At 43.3% G+C, this 16,374-nt stretch overlaps 1 protein-coding gene across 1 annotated transcript in view; it reads left to right on the top strand.

Annotated features, from left to right (window-relative positions):
• grin3a (glutamate receptor, ionotropic, N-methyl-D-aspartate 3A) overlaps positions 1-16,374 on the top strand; it is a 171,667-nt gene that overhangs the window by 26,258 nt on the left and 129,035 nt on the right. The window contains exon 2 of the mRNA XM_034192200.1: positions 2,062-2,771. Within this exon, the coding sequence (XP_034048091.1) occupies positions 2,062-2,771 (710 nt within the window). The remainder of the gene's footprint in view (positions 1-2,061; positions 2,772-16,374) is intronic.

The raw sequence follows: 16,374 nt of genomic DNA, 5'->3' as shown, positions 1-16,374 counted from the left end.
ACAGCCCTCGTATGTGTGCAATTTTGTAGATGGGTATTATTTTTTTTAGTTCTTATTTTTCGAGTAAGAAAATTGACACATGCGGTGACTCACAGAAAATTATTTAGATTCTTCTAACTACTAACGCCATATGCAGCTGGAAGTCTAAAGATTCTGCACTGGTGTGTTCAAGGACAAACTGACATCAGCTGATGAATATCAATGTTTGCTATTTCACATTTGTTCCTCACCTGTCTTCTTAGGATTGTTTGAATTTTCCAACAACGCTGTGCTCGTCCAGTGAGGGACTGGAACTGGGCTGCAGAGACATTACATTTGTTAAAAACAAAACAAAAAACAAATACTTAATGGTGGTGAATTGGAACCTGCTTTTTGCAGATGATGTGGTTCTGTTGGTTTTACCATGCAGTGAGTTCCAATGTTCACTGAGGAGGTTTGAGGCCGAGTGTGAAGTAACTGGGATGAGAATCAGCACCTCCAAATCTGTGATGATGGTGGGTTGTCCCCTCTGGCTCAGGGGAGAGTTACTGCCCCAGGTGGGGGAGTTTAAGTATCTTCAGATTTTGTTAACGAGTGGGGGTAAGTTGGAGCGGGAGATCGATAGATGGATTGGGGTGGCATCTGATGTTTTATGGATGCTGTACCAGGCTGTCACGGTGAAGAAGGAGCTGATCCAGAAGGCGTGACTCTGAATTTACCAGTTGATTTAAGCTCCTATCCTCACCTGTGGTCATTAGTGAAAGAATAAGATCATGGACACAAGCAGCAGAAATGAGATTCCTCCATTGGGTACCTGGTCTTTCACTCCTGGACAGGGTGAGAAGCTTGACTACCTGGGAGGGACTCTGAGTAGAGCCGGTGCTTCTTAAGGAGCCAGCTGAGATGGTTCGGGCATCTGGTGAGGATGGCGGAACCATCTCAGCTGGCTCCTTTCGATGCGAAGAAGCAGCGGTTCTACTCAGAGTCCTTCTTCAGGTAAGCGAGCTTCTCGAGGATGTCCCTTGATGATCTCCCTAGGGAGATTTTCCAGGCACGTCCAACTGGGAGGAAGCCCCGGGGAAGACCCAGGACATGCTGGATGGAATATATTTCCAAACTGGCTTGGGAATGTCTTGGGGTTCACCAGGAAGAGTTATGGGACTTGGCCCAGGATAGAGAACTGTGGAATGAGCTGTTTTGTCTGCTGCCATGGTGACCAGGACCCAGAGAAGTGGTAGAAAATGAATGAATGAGTAAACTTTAAGGCTCTACAGAGTGAATACTGAAATGAAAATAAACCAGCCGAGTGGGAAGTCGAACTATTTTTAATGAAAAAAAAAAATAAGCACAATCACGAACATTTCAATACACAACAGCAATGAAATGCAGAAAACCACTGTTACAGTTCCAGACAGCAGTGGGACAATCATAGGAGTCCGGTCTTTGCCCTTTGAGTTTTGAGGTTTTCTAAAGAATCGGTGACACACAGAGTTAAAACAGATGCTGCATGTTTCCTGTGATGTGAATAATGATATTCATGGGAGGAGGTACGAGGAGGCAGAAATCCATTACACTCTCCAGACTGTGTTTGTTCTCCAGGAACAAATTGAATTCTGCAATAGATTCTCTTGTTGGATTTATAACTTTCTTTCCGTTCTTTCTCCTTTCCTCTCATCTTCCTCGCCATCATTCTCCCTTTTGTGCCTCGTCTTGTCGCCTTTACCCCTTTTGCCTTTTTTGGTCCACACTGCGTCTCGCCTCCTCCATCTTCCTATCATCCTTATTTTGCGTCTCACCACTTCTTCTAATTTACGCTCCTTCTTCCAATTGGCCCTTTATTCCCAATTCCATTGTCTAATATTTTTTGTCCTATCTCTCCGCCGCAAATGAAATCCAACTGACCCTCACAACCTCCTGTCCTTCCCATCACCACTTGTTTATCACACCAATCATTCTCTTTTCCTCCCTTTTGGTCTTTTTGTCCTCCCTCACTCCATCTTCCTTCTATTTTCCAACCTCCTGAATTTTCCTCCAAACCTTTAAACACATCACACCTGATCCCCTTCCACGTTCTCCTCACAGAATACCTTCCACTTCCAAATGGCGATGAGGATGACAGAGGCACCGCCATCCCGTCTCCTCTACTCACTGCTGATGATGAAAGGCTGGTGGGACATCAGTGTTCTGCTCTGCCAGGAGTTGGACGTTACGGACTTCCTGTTCCTCATCAAGAACAACACCCGCTTCCACCTGGGGGCGCTCATCAATCTTACAAGTACCCTTTTAACCTCGTCATCCTCACTGTTGTCCTCAGGGGCTGCGACCGGAGCAGACGTGCCGCTGTCGTCATCTTTACCCTATTTCTCTTCCGCTGCTTCATTCTTGTCTCCTTCCTCCAAATCGGACCAGCAGCAGACTGTCATGGAACTTCTGGAGGCCCTGAGAGAACCTTCATCCACGACGGGGTTGGTGACGTTCGGGTGTGAGATTCGTGAGGTGCGCCGTCTGTGGGCGCTGGCCACCCAGATGATGCTCCCAGAGTTTCACTGGGTGCTGGGGGACAGTCAGAATGTGGCTGAGCTGAAAACAGATGGGTTACCACTGGGGCTTCTGGCTCACGGTGTTATGGGGTCGCCGTCTCTGGATCATTACGTCCATGATTCACTGGAGTTGGTGGTGCGGGCGGTGGGCGCTGCAGCCCAGCAGGATCCAGCTCTGGCTTTGATACCTGGAACTACCAACTGTATGGATGTACGCCGGAGTAACGGCAGCTCAGGGGCATATTTGGGAAGGTATGGAATCACAGCACAATCTCATTCCAAGCATCACAGTGTGACACTCAGATCTCTTTCCTGTCGTGGTGCACAAGCGAAAATTGCTCAGAATTTGTCGCTGGGAAATTGGCATTTAAACCTTAGAAGCCATGTCTTTCTTGTTGTGCTGTCTTTGTTGTGAAGGTTTAGGGTACATTTTAATGCTTACACAGGATCGACAAACATTTGCCCACACATAATTAATGGAGATGCTGAAGGGGACCTTCATTGTGCGTTTTATGAGTCATAATTGGAAGTGTTTTCAGGCTTTTCACCTGAAGCGTTTACAGAAAAGATCCCTTACACTGTGAGCATTCAGTGAGAGAATTCTAAAACAATCCATCTGCATTGAATTAGTGAGTGAAGAGCAACGTGCTGATATGATAACGGTTATTGTGCTGCAGTGATAGAAGCATTCATATGGGAATGTTCATTATACTGGAATTACCCGTTGTTATTCACACCTGTTTAACTAGATTTGTTGTAGGCTGCCACACAGGTATAAATTTTTAACTAAAAAGGTTTTCATAGAGATTTGTCAGAATTATATTTCTCCTACAAGAAACTTAATACTGATTTTTGATCTCTAGAGATCTTGTCCCCATCGTCACAGGATATGGTCTCAAAATATGTGGATTTTTAGCTTTTATTTTACCATCCATATTTGTTTGCAGAATGATTCATAAAATATTGAGTCCTCGTACATATGAAGGCACTTTACAAGATTAAAAATGGACTCTGGTCAGGTTGAGGATTACCTGAAAATCTTTATTGGTGACTGGGTTTAATCCAAACTGTTGCTCACACTGTGGATTTGGATAAGTGGGAACAGGGAAAACAGGGTGTTAGATAAGACAGAAGAAATCACAGATTCTTGTAAGTAAGCGGAAAAGATAAAAAAATCAAATAGAATTTCTTTTTTCTCTCTGAGTTGTAGAGTTGTGATAGTGTTTGTGTTGTCTGCAGGGATTAACAGCTGTTTGCTTATTTTCATCTAAAACCTTTTTTTGGGCACCAACTTATATAAAATTGTTTTGTTTTTTTTTTTGGACAGTGCTTTTATTGGATTCCTTTTTCTACCAGTAAGAACCTAATTCACAAACACAAACAGGCTCGGTGGCCTTGGTGTCCACCAGACTACCAGAGGTGGGCACAACTAACCGAAAAGTTAGCTTCGATAACCATTAATCCGCAAACGGAAAATTTAAGTTTTATAACGCTAAACCGTTAAACTGCTAAAAATTTAGCGGAAGTTACTGCTAACTTTTAGTATTGACTTAGTCGCGGCCACATCGGACTACACTGTCAGCTCTTGATAAACCAGTTTCGAGTTTAAGCGCCGCACAGGCTGCTGGGTAAATTCAAAGGTCAAGTCACATAACCCGCACAATAGCAGGATCACAAACACAAAACGAACGCATGAAAAATAAATAAACAAATAAATACACCCACATGCTCATCATCTTTATCAAAAGCAGTAAATCGCAGTATCAGAAATCACAGTTTATCTCTATATATTTATAAACCATTAACGGCGCTACGGTTTCCCTGTATTGAGTTCACAAACACAAAACAAATGCACAAAAATTAAATATATAAAAAATAAAATCCCAAATATGGTCATCATCTTTATAAAAAGCAGTAAACTGCAGTATTAATAGTCACAGTTTATCTCTGTATTATATTTATAAACTGTTACAGGAACGGATCATCTGTGTTGCGTTTGTAAACCTGACACACAACGAATGCACAAAAAATAAAAATAAAACCCTAAACATGGTTATCATCTTTATCAAGAGCAGTAAATCGCAGCATTAGAAGTCAGAGATTAGGTCTATATATTTATAAACCGTTAACGATGCTATGGCTCCCACGTATAGAGTTCACAAACACAAAACAAATGCACAAAAATTAAATAAATAAAAAATAAAATCCCAAACACAGTCATCATTTTTATAAAAAGCAGTAAATCACAGTATTAATAGTCACAGTTTATCTATGTATTATATTTATAAACTGGTACAGGAAGAGCGCACCCGTGTTATGTTCGTAAACGTGACACAAAATGAATTAAAAAAAAACTAAATAAATAAAAAACTAAAACCCAAATAACTGTTATCCTGTTTATCAAAAGCAACAAATCACAGTATTAATACTCACAGTTTATCTATATTTATAAACATTAAAGGAACTAAAGCCTCACTCGTATTGCATTCATAGCTACAAAACTAATGCATGAAATATAAATAAAAGTACTGATTTTGAGCTACTTACATGCCATCTTTGTCAACAGTGTAACTTCTTTCAGCTCTACATTGTAATGACAGCAGTGTCTTCTTAATGCCTGGTCCCACTAGGGAGAGGATTAATTGTGCATGAATTGAGTATACAAATTACGGGTGTTTGTTGTCGTCCGCAACAAAATTGGCCAAAAATGACAAATGTCTCAGTATGAATTACGGATATATTAATAATGTATAGCGAGTATATGACGAACAATCATGGCTGTATAATGCATGTATTGAGACTGCATTGCGCACGTGTGGCGGCAACAGCGGTTGCAATGCGCATGCGCGGCATCTGCATTGCGGTCATAACAGCAGCGCACTCAGGCCTGTCGGCATCACTATTCACACCAACACCGCAGCCTCTGGACCAATTGCTGGACTTGGACACGTTGATTGGTATGTTGTTGGATGGCAGCAACTATCACACTACATCTGTACGTCTCCACAGCTGGACTGGCAGTGACTGGCAGGTATGTCGATTTCTGTTTGTTATGCATTCACAAATTATCCGCAAATCAGATGCAAAACAGACATAATTCAAACACTTTTTTCATGGCCAATCTGTCTGCAATCGCTACAGTTTATTTTAGTTTGTGATGTGTACGTGATAGGGATGCTATATATCTGTTTTACATACTGTCCCAGTCCGCTGCCAAGCCGCAATACCTCGTCAGTTGGGGATATCAGCGGATAATGGTGGATATACAAGGTCTGTCAATAAAGTATAGGTCCTTTTTATTTTTTTCAAAAACTATATGGATTTCATTCATATGTTTTTACGTCAGACATGCTTGAACCCTCGTGCGCATGCGTGAGTTTTTCCACGCCTGTCGGTGACGTCATTCGCCTGTGAGCACTCCTTGTGGGAGGAGTCGTCCAGCCCCTCGTCGGAATTCCTTTGTCTGAGAAGTTGCTGAGAGACTGGCGCTTTGTTTGATCAAAATTTTTTCTAAACCTGTGAGACACATCGAAGTGGACACGGTTTGAAAAATTATGCTGGTTTTCAGTGAAAAGTTTAACGGCTGATGAGAGATTTGGAGGTGATACTGTCGCTTTAAGGACTTCCCACGGTGCGAGACGTCGTGCAGCGCTCTCAGGCGCCATCGTCAGCCTGTTTCAAGCTGAAAACCTCCACATTTCAGGCTCTGTTGATCCAGGACGTCGTGAGAGAACAGAGAAGTTTCAGAAGAAGTCGGTTTCAGCATTTTATCCGGATATTCCACTGTTAAAGGAGATTTTTTTAATGAAAGACGTGCAGACGGATTGCAGCGTCGGCTTGCAGCCGCCGCGACGCTCTGCCACAGGAAAAACACCTCCATTGGAAGCCTTAAGGACAAGTTGGAACATGTCCAGCTGTTAAACAATTTCTCATATACTCACTCCACTGAAAGCCATCAAAAGCCGCCTGGATTTTACAAATGGTTATCAACACAGAGGTGTTTTTCCTGTGCCGCCGCACCGCGCCGGCTGCGTCCCGACGCGCGGACCTGTCCGCACGTCTTTCATAAAAAAAATCTCCTTTAACAGTGGAATATCTGGATAAAATGCTGAAACCGACTTCTTCTGAAACTTCTCTGTTCTCTCACGACGTCCTGGATCTTGCTCACAGGGGGTCGTTTTGACCATTGGGGTTTTACATAATTATTGTATGGCCTTGCCTTACAATATAAAGTGCCTTGGGGCAACTGTTTGTTGTGATTTGGCGCTATATAAAAAATTGATTGATTGATTGATTGATTGATTGATTGATTTATTCGCTAGCTTTTACATAATATACCAGAAACGAAGCTGGTAGCAAGTAGCTACACCAGGGAGTGACGCCACCATGCTAACCTTGGTGAAATGTCTTGTAATAAGTTCAGAGGTGTTATTAGCATCCAAAAATGGCATTTTTATTTAATAAGTGTTTATTTTTTGCTAGCTTTTACATAATATATCAGAAACAAAGCTGTTAGCAAGTAGCTACAGCAGGAAGTGACTTCACCATGCTAACCTTGGTGAAATGTCTTGTAAATAAGTTCAGAGGTGTTATTAGCTTCCAAAAACTGTATTTTTAGTTTAATAAGCGTTATTTCTCGCTAGCTTTTACATAAGCCATTATTGTATGGCTTTTGCCTTGCAATATAAAGCGCCTTGAGGCAACTGTTGTTGTGATTTGGCGCTATATAAATAAAATTGTTTTGATTTGATTTTGATTTGATCAATAGAGCCTGAAATGTGGAGGTTTTCAGCTTGAAACAGGCTGACGACGGCGCCTGAGAGCGCTGCGCGACGTCTCGCACCGTGGGAAGTCCTTAAAGCGACAGTATCACCTCAAAATCTCTCATCAGCCGTTAAAATTTTCACTGAAAACCAGCTTAATTTTTCGAACCGTGTCCACTTCAATGTGTCTCACAGGTTTAGAAAAAATTTGATCAAACAAAGCGCCAGTCTCTCAGCAACTTCTCAGACAAAGGAATTCCGACGACAGGCTGGACGACTCCTCCCACAAGGAGTGCTCACAGGCGGATGATGTCACCGACAGGCGTGGAAAAACTCACGCATGCGCACGAGGGTTCAAGTATGTCTGACATAAAAACATATGAATGAAATCCATATAGTTTTTGAAAAAAATTAAAAGGACCTATACTTTATTGACAGCCCTCGTATACAGCACGTATTGAGTATGTAAGGCGGCTGTCATCTGCAACCAAAATTTTGTGCAGCTCAAAAATCCTGGCAATGAAAAAACGTGCCTCTGCAGATACTTGCAGACGTGTGCGGATGTCGGCCAACTCATACAAGCATGTTTCACAGATATGGTGGATGTTTAGCAAATATGAACCAATTTTGTGTGCAATTCATACGCAAATCTTCCTAAACGCCAGTGGAACCGAGCCCTTACAGTGCTTGTATGCTTTGACCTGTGAACCAGCTAGCTCTCTGCACATTTACGCTACAGGAGCTCATCTCGACAGAACACTAGCCTGACTGTTGCAGACACACAACAGACAGGAACTAACATGTATGATTTTAGGGTTTACAAATGATTTTGACCGTTAGACTTTACTCAGTTTACTTGTAACAAAAATGTTAGCGGAACTAAATTTAAAACACAGATAATATATTCATGAGAGTTTTAGGCACAATATAAAAAGAGTTTTATGTTGCGATGTTAATGCTGTTGTCCGTGTGCAGCGGTTAAAGTGCAGCCTGATCAGAGCATCTCAGTGCATTTCTCAATGTTACTGACATCTCGCAGAGTGGCGAACTCTCTGATGTTTTGTGAGATTTTACGGGATTTGAAACCTCAATAGGGCGAATGAATATCAATATTTTGACCTTTGACCCCAATGACCTTGATTTCAATAACTGACCTTTGGTTTGCCCAGGTGAAGTCAAAAGGCCTTATGTGTGCCAAGTTTGGAGAACACTGGAGTGGGGGGAAAAAAATCCAAATTTTGACATTTGACACTAATTATTTTAACCTTTGCTCAAACAAAACTTTAAAGGGTAATTCGGGTCTTGACATTCATGCTGACACCACGTTTATTGGACATTGTGCAGATGATCTGTGAACTGTAGGAGAACAACAGACAGAAGAATGTTTCTCAGATTCTAGTATGATTTTCTACACTGTTTGTAAGTCTTGTACAAGCAAATTCAAAGAGTTTTAATATGCTGCTTATGCATTCATAACAGTTTATACAGAAAAACCTAGTCACATTGCTAACTAGCTGGTAACACTGGAATGACAACCAGCCTATTTCTCTGCTGCTGGAACAAATGAAACCTTTGGTGTAATTACTTTACTCACTTACCGCTGTCTCATTTATTCTGTCTCTCCTCCTCTTCCTTGTGCTTTTTTCCTTTTTGTCTGCCTGAAGGATAAATGCACTCCACGGTGCTTTGTAAGGTGGTTGCTCTGGAATTACAAAGCGTTTGACAGTGAGCTCATGGAAGGGGGCCTTGCTGGGGGGTCACAAATATGTCATTGCAGTCTCCCAGACTGTACAATGGCTAATCATGGAATTTAAGAGGGTTCTCATGAATATATCGTTGCTGTGGTTGATGTAATCACTTGTTCTTGTGGAGGGGACTACCACTTCCAACTCGGGACCTTCAGCTATTGTCTATTTTGCCAACCCTATTTCACTGCCCCTGGCTACAGTTTCAGCATCAGGGGCTTCATGTACAAAGACTTGTGTAGATTTCCTACTCAAACATGGTGTACACCAAAACCCTGAAACTAGCGTAAGCACACACACACAAAAAAAAATCAGACGCCAAATCACAACAAACAGTTGCCCCAAGGCGCTTTATATTGTAAGGCAAGGCCATACAATAATTATGTAAAACCCCAACGGTCAAAACGACCCCCTGTGAGCAAGCACTTGGCTACAGTGGGAAGGGAAAAAACTCCCTTTTGACAGGAAGAAACCTCCAGCAGAACCAGGCTCAGGGAGGGGCAGTCTTCTGCCTGGGACTGGTTGGGGCTGAGGGAGAGAACCAGGAAAAAGACATGCTGTGGAGGGGAGCAGAGATCGATCACTAATGATTAAATGCAGAGTGGTGCATACAGAGCAAAAAGAGAAAGAAACAGTGCATCATGGGAACCCCCCAGAAGTCTACGTCTATAGCAGCATAACTAAGGGATGGTTCAGGGTCACCTGATCCAGCCCTAACTATAAGCTTTAGCAAAAAGGAAAGTTTTAAGCATAATCTTTAAAAGTAGAGAGGGTGTCTGTCTCCCTGATCCTGAATTGGGAGCTGTTCCACAGGGGAGGAGCCTGAAAGCTGAAGGCTCTGCCTCCCATTCTACTCTTACAAACCCTAGGAACTACAAGTAAGCCTGCAGTCTGAGAGCGAAGCGCTCTATTGGGGTGATATGGTACTACGAGGTCCCTAAGACTAAGATGGGACTGATTATTCAAAACCTTATAAGTAAGAAGAAGAATTTAAATTCTATTCTAGAATTAACAGGAAGCCAATGAAGAGCGGCCAATATGGGTGAGATATGCTCTCTCCTTCTCGTCCCCGTCCGTACTCTAGCTGCAGCATTTTGAATTAACTGAAGGCTTTTGGGAACTTTTAGGACAACCTGATAATAATGAATTACAATAGTCCAGCCTAGAGGAAATAAATGCATGAATAGTTTTTCAGCATCACTCTGAGACAAGACCTTTCTGATTTTAGAGATATTGCGTAAATGCAAAACAGCGTCCTACATATTTGTTTAACTATGCGCTTTGAATGACATATCCTGATAAAAAATGACTCCAAGATTTCTCACCAGTATTACTAGAGGTCAGGGTTAATGCCATCCAGAGTAAGGATCTGGTTAGACACCATGTTTCTAAGATTTGTGGGCCAAGTACAATAACTTTCAGTTTTATCTGAGTTTAAAAGCAGGAAATTAGAGGTCATCCATGTCTTTATGTCTGTAAGACAATCCTGCAGTTTAGCTAATTGGTGTGTGTCCTCTGGCTTCATGGATAGATAAAGCTGGGTATCATCTGCGTAACAATGAAAATTTAAGCAATACCGTCTAATAATACTGCTAAGGGAACATGTATAAAGTGAATAAAATTGGTCCTAGCACAGAACCTTGTGGAACTCCATAATTAACTTTAGTCTGTGAAGAAGATTCCCCATTTACATGAACAAATTCTAATCTATTAGCCAAATATGATTCAAACCACCGCAGCGCAGTGCCTTTAATACCTATGGCATGCTCTAATCTCTGTAATAAAATTTTATGGTCAACAGTATCAAAAGCTAGCACTGAGGTCTAACAGAACAAGCACAGAGATGAGTCCACTGTCCGAGGCCATAAGAAGATCATTTGTAACCTTCACTAATGCTGTTTCTGTACTATGATGAATTCTAAACCTGACTGAACTCTATAATATGGCGGCTTCAGCTCGTCGAGCTGCATGGGCTCATCCGCAAGAGGGAGCCAGTGGTCCCGTCGGAGGAGTCTCAGTGGGGCGAAGAAGAGGCAGCCCGATCTGTGTCGGGGAACGACCAGAGCCGAAAAAACCCGCTCTGATGTCCTGTCCTCTCCTCACATCCACGCTCCTTTATCCGCTCATCTAGACAAATAACAAAAGATATTAGTTCATCTAAATCTTTTGGTTCGTCACGGACTGCTAGCTCGTCTTTTTAATGGGATCGTTCAAACCATCTACAAAACACTCCTCTTAAAGCGCGGCATTCCAAACCCGCGACTGAGCAGAAAAAATTCAGAACTCCACGGAATAATCCGTCGCACTCCGCCTCCCTGCCTGAGATTCAGCAACCGTTGGGCAACAGTTATTTGTTTTCACGGATGGTCAAAAACCAAGCGGAACTCCCGAGAGAAATCCTTAAAGGATCCTAACAATGGAGAGTTATTACTCCACAACACAGTGACCCAAGCTAAAGCGTCACCTCGGAGCAAATTTGTTACATATGAGACCACGGCTACCATCAGAAGAGAAGGAAGCCGGTCGCTGAGCAAAAACCAGAGAACATTGCATCAAAAACGGAGCAAGGCTTCAACGTTTCCCGCATAAGGCTCCGGGATGACAAATGATTGGTTCGGAAGCGAATCTCTGGGTGACGGGAGTTATCTGCACGGTATCGATGGTGCCGCAGCTGGAGCAGCAGGAAGCGGAACGGCTTGCGCTGCAAGCTCCGTAAAGCAGGCATCTGTTTGTTAATTTGGTTTGCGACATGCTGTAATTGCTCCCAAATTTTCTCCAAGTGTTCTTGAACTCTTTCGGCAAACGGAACCGCTTCTGCCGCTGGGTCCATTTTGGAATGGCCGGGAACTACTGTTATGTGCAGACGCAGGTTGAGGAGCGGACCAACGTCTGACCGAACCCAGAACTAAATAACCAGAAAGCGGTTCCACAAATAAAACGATTTTATTTCCCCCTCTAGTGCAATAATTAGTGTACAACATAACTATTGGGTTTGTCTGGCGGAGGGGTGAAGGACGGCGCACTCTCCAGCGCCCAAAAGGATCGAAGCCTCGGTGCTTCTGGACTCAGAATTCACCGCCAAACCACCCCCCAGGTGGACACGACCAAACTGACTCTGTGAAGGATGGAAAAGGTGAGGGAAGTCAACAGAGCTACAGCAAATATCCCTCAGAGGCACACACTATCAGCAACACATTCAGGTCTGAATTTAAGCTTTATGTAACGAGCAGCTTCTCACAAACAGGTGGAGGATCATCAGTCCGTACGCCCACGTCAGTGAGAAGCAAACTGCACAATTCTCATCAATGCAAATACACGCATAACAAAATACCCAATTACTATAAGGATCATTCAGACAATAATCACCTCTGATGGTGCTGACAGCATGTGTCCCTCACCCGTCCTCCTTCACAGGCACGATGTGTCAAACCCCTGGCGCGGTCCTCAGCATCTCACAAACGAACGTCACAAGGTCAAGTTCCCCGGCAATTCTGCTTGAACCACTCATGGCTTAAATGCAGAACGCCCATCTCATTATCTGCTGTCAGCTGAAAGTCTTTAAGTTTACACGTGCGCATCCTCCACAGGTGCAGCTAATAATGCTGATGAGGGTGAAGGACTCCTTCTGCCAGCACCCTTCTCCACAGACAAAAACCAGTTTGCATACCACCTGGAGAGCAAAGAAAAGAAAACAACACAAAAACATCCAGCCAAACCCCCCAACACACAACATGCTGTGGTTTTGAATAAAACGTGTATGAAAAATTATTTTCCGCTTTACTTTTTCCTTTCATATTTCTGATTGTAAACCTTTTGTTATACTTTTAAAACAAACTATAGCATATATATTCTGAAAGTACAGGGTTGTCCTGAAAAAGAGACATTAAAACTTGATTGTGGGATGCAGGGAGAGCTGTTAACAGCAATAATAAAACATTTTGCCAGGCGATTGAACTGTCCAAAAAATGCTGTCGGACCCCAGAAGGTTAATTTAAAGCTGATTTATGGCAGCTGCTGCCTCTGTAACTCCGTGTTATGCAATAACATGTGTGACAGTTTAAAGTCTCTGGATTATACTTATTCTGGACTAATTTGACCCTCATACTCTTTCTTTTCTACAATTATCACCTCCAAATCAAGGTAAGCTGTACATTTCCTCTTTTTGTGACTTCATGCTGCAGCACGTGGGCGAAAGTTGCAAACTTTTCTGATTCATTTTTAATCAGCGTGTGCACTGGAAATACTATTATAATATGATGGCAGGACGAAGGAGCAAAGCAGACAAGTGTCAATCACAGCCTTTTGCTGTGTCTGATTTAACAGGTGCATATGAGGCTGTGGGTCCGAGTCTGAGCACGGTGTGAAAAAACAGTCGGGCTCTTAATTACAGAAATGACTCCGGTCCCACTTCCCTCAAATCGGCGAGTGTCAGAGCGCTGAACTTAATTTGTACCTCTATTACTTTGCACGTCCAGACTGCTCAGGGTTTTAATCAAATCAATTTTATTTATATAGCGTCAAATCACACACAAAACAGTCGCCCAAGGTGCTTTATACTGTAAGGCAAAAGCCATACAATAATTACAAAAAAAACCCAATGGTCAAAATGACCCCTATGAGCAAGCACTTGGCGACAGTGGGAAGGAAACTCCCTTTTAACAGGAAGAAACCTCCAGCAGAAACCAGGCTCAGGAGGGGCAGTCTTCTGCTGGGACTGGTTGGGGCTGAGGGGAGAGAATCAGGAAAAAGACATGCTGTGGAAGAGAGCAGAGATCAATCACCAATGATTTAAAAGCAGACGGTGCATACAGAGCGAAAAGTGGTGAATAAAAGAAACACTGGGTGCATCATGGGAAACCCACAGCAGTCTAAGTCTATAGCAGCATAACTAAGGGATGGTTCAGGGTCACCTGATCCAACCCTACCTATAAGCTTTTCAAAAAGGAAAGTTTTAAGCTTAATCTTAAAAGTAGAGAGGTGTCTGTCTCCCTGATCCGAATTGGGAGTGGTTCCACAGGAGAGGAGCATGAAAGCTGAAGGCTCTGCCTCCCATTCTACTCTTACAAACACTAGGAACTACAAGAAGCCTGCAGTCTGAGAGCGAAGCGCTCTATTGAGGTGATATGGTACTATGAGGTCCCTAAGATAAGATGGGAGCTGATTATTCAAAACCTTATAAGAAAGAAGAGGAATTTTAAATTCTATTCGGAATTAACGGCTCCTTTCGATGCGAAGAAGCAGCGGTTCTATCAGAGTCCTTTCAGGTAAGCGAGCTTCTCGAGGATGTCCCTTGATGATCTCCCTAGGGAGATTTTCCAGGCACGTCCAACTGGGAGGAAGCCCCGGGGAAGACCCAGGACATGCTGGATGGAATATATTTCCAAACTGGCTTGGGAATGTCTTGGGGTTCACCAGGAAGAGTTATGGGACTTGGCCCAGGATAGAGAACTGTGGAATGAGCTGTTTGTCTGCTGCCATGGTGACCAGGACCCAGAGAGAAGTGGTAGAAAATGAATGAATGAGTAAACTTTAAGGCTCTACAGAGTGAATACTGAAATGAAAATAAACCAGCCGAGTGGGAAGTCGAACTATTTTTAATGAAAAAAAAAAATAAGCACAATCACAAACATTTCAATACACAACAGCAATGAAATGCAGAAAACCACTGTTACAGTTCCAGACAGCAGTGGGACAATCATAGGAGTCCGGTCTTTGCCCTTTGAGTTTTGAGGTTTTCTAAAGAATCGGTGACACACAGAGTTAAAACAGATGCTGCATGTTTCCTGTGATGTGAATAATGATATTCATGGGAGGAGGTTACGAGGAGGCAGAAATCCATTACACTCTCAGACTGTGTTTGTTCTCCAGGAACAAATTGAATTCTGCAATAGATCTCTTGTTGGATTTATAACTTTCTTTTCCGTTCTTTCTCCTTTCCTCTCATCTTCCCTCTCCATCATTCTCCCTTTTGTGCCTCGTCTTGTCGCCTTTTACCCCTTTTGCCTTTTTTGGTCCACACTGCGTCTCGCCTCCCATCTTCCTATCATCTATTTTGCGTCTCACCATTCTTCTAATTTACGACTCCTTCTCAATTGGCCCTTTATTCCAATTCCATTGTCTAATATTTTTTTGTCCTATCTCTCCGCCGCAATGAAATCCAAACTGACCCTCCACACCTCTGTCCTTCCCATCACAACTTGTTTTTCACACCAATCATTCTCTTTTCCTCCCTTTTGGTCTTTTTGTCCTCCCTCACTCCATCTTCCTTCTATTTTCCAACCTCCTGAATTTTCCTCCAACCTTTAAACACATCACACCTGATCCCCTTCCACGGTTCTCCTCACAGAATACCTTCCACTTCCAAATGGCGATGAGGATGACAGACGGCACCGCCATCCCGTCTCCTCTACTCACTGCTGATGATGAAAGGCTGTGTGGGACATCAGTGTTCTGCTCTGCCAGGAGTTGACGTTACGGACTTCCTGTTCCTCATCAAGAAAAACACCCGCTTCCACCTGGGGGCGCTAATCAATCTTACAAGTTACCCTTTTAACCTCGTCATCCTCACTGTTGTCCTCAGGGGCCTGCGACCGGAGCAGACGTGCCGCCGTCGTCATCTTTACCCTATTTCTCTTCGCTGATTCATTCTTGTCTCCTTACTCCAAATCGGACCAGCAGCAGACTGTCATGGAACTTCTGGAGGCCCTGAGAGAACCTTTCATCCACGACGGGGTTGGTGACGTTCGGGTGTGAGATTCGTGAGGTGCGCCGTCTGTGGGCGCTGGCCACCCAGATGATGCTCCCAGAGTTTCACTGGGTGCTGGGGACAGTCAGAATGTGGCTGAGCTGAAAACAGATGGGTTACCACTGGGGCTTCTGGCTCACGGTGTTATGGGGTCGCCGTCTCTGGATCATTACGTCCATGATTCACTGGAGTTGGTGGTGCGGGCGGTGGGCGCTGCAGCCCAGCAGGATCCAGCTCTGGCTTTGATACCTGGAACTACCAACTGTATGGATGTACGCCGGAGTAACGGCAGCTCAGGGGCATATTTGGGAAGGTATGGAATCACAGCACAATCTCATTCCAAGCATCACAGTGTGACACTCAGATCTCTTTCCTGTCGTGGTGCACAAGCGAAAATTGCTCAGAATTTGTCACTGGGAAATTGGCATTTAAACCTTAGAAGCCATGTCTTTCTTGTTGTGCTGTCTTTGTTGTGAAGGTTTAGGGTACATTTTAATGCTTACACAGGATTGACAAACATTTGCCCACACATAATTAATGGAGATGCTGAAGGGGACCTTCATTGTGCGTTTTATGAGTCATAATTGGAAGTGTTTTCAGGC

This window comes from Thalassophryne amazonica, chromosome 17 (genome assembly GCF_902500255.1).
Source record: "Thalassophryne amazonica chromosome 17, fThaAma1.1, whole genome shotgun sequence".
NCBI classification, from domain to species: domain Eukaryota; kingdom Metazoa; phylum Chordata; class Actinopteri; order Batrachoidiformes; family Batrachoididae; genus Thalassophryne; species Thalassophryne amazonica.
This window is presented reverse-complemented; position numbering and strand designations above follow the sequence as displayed.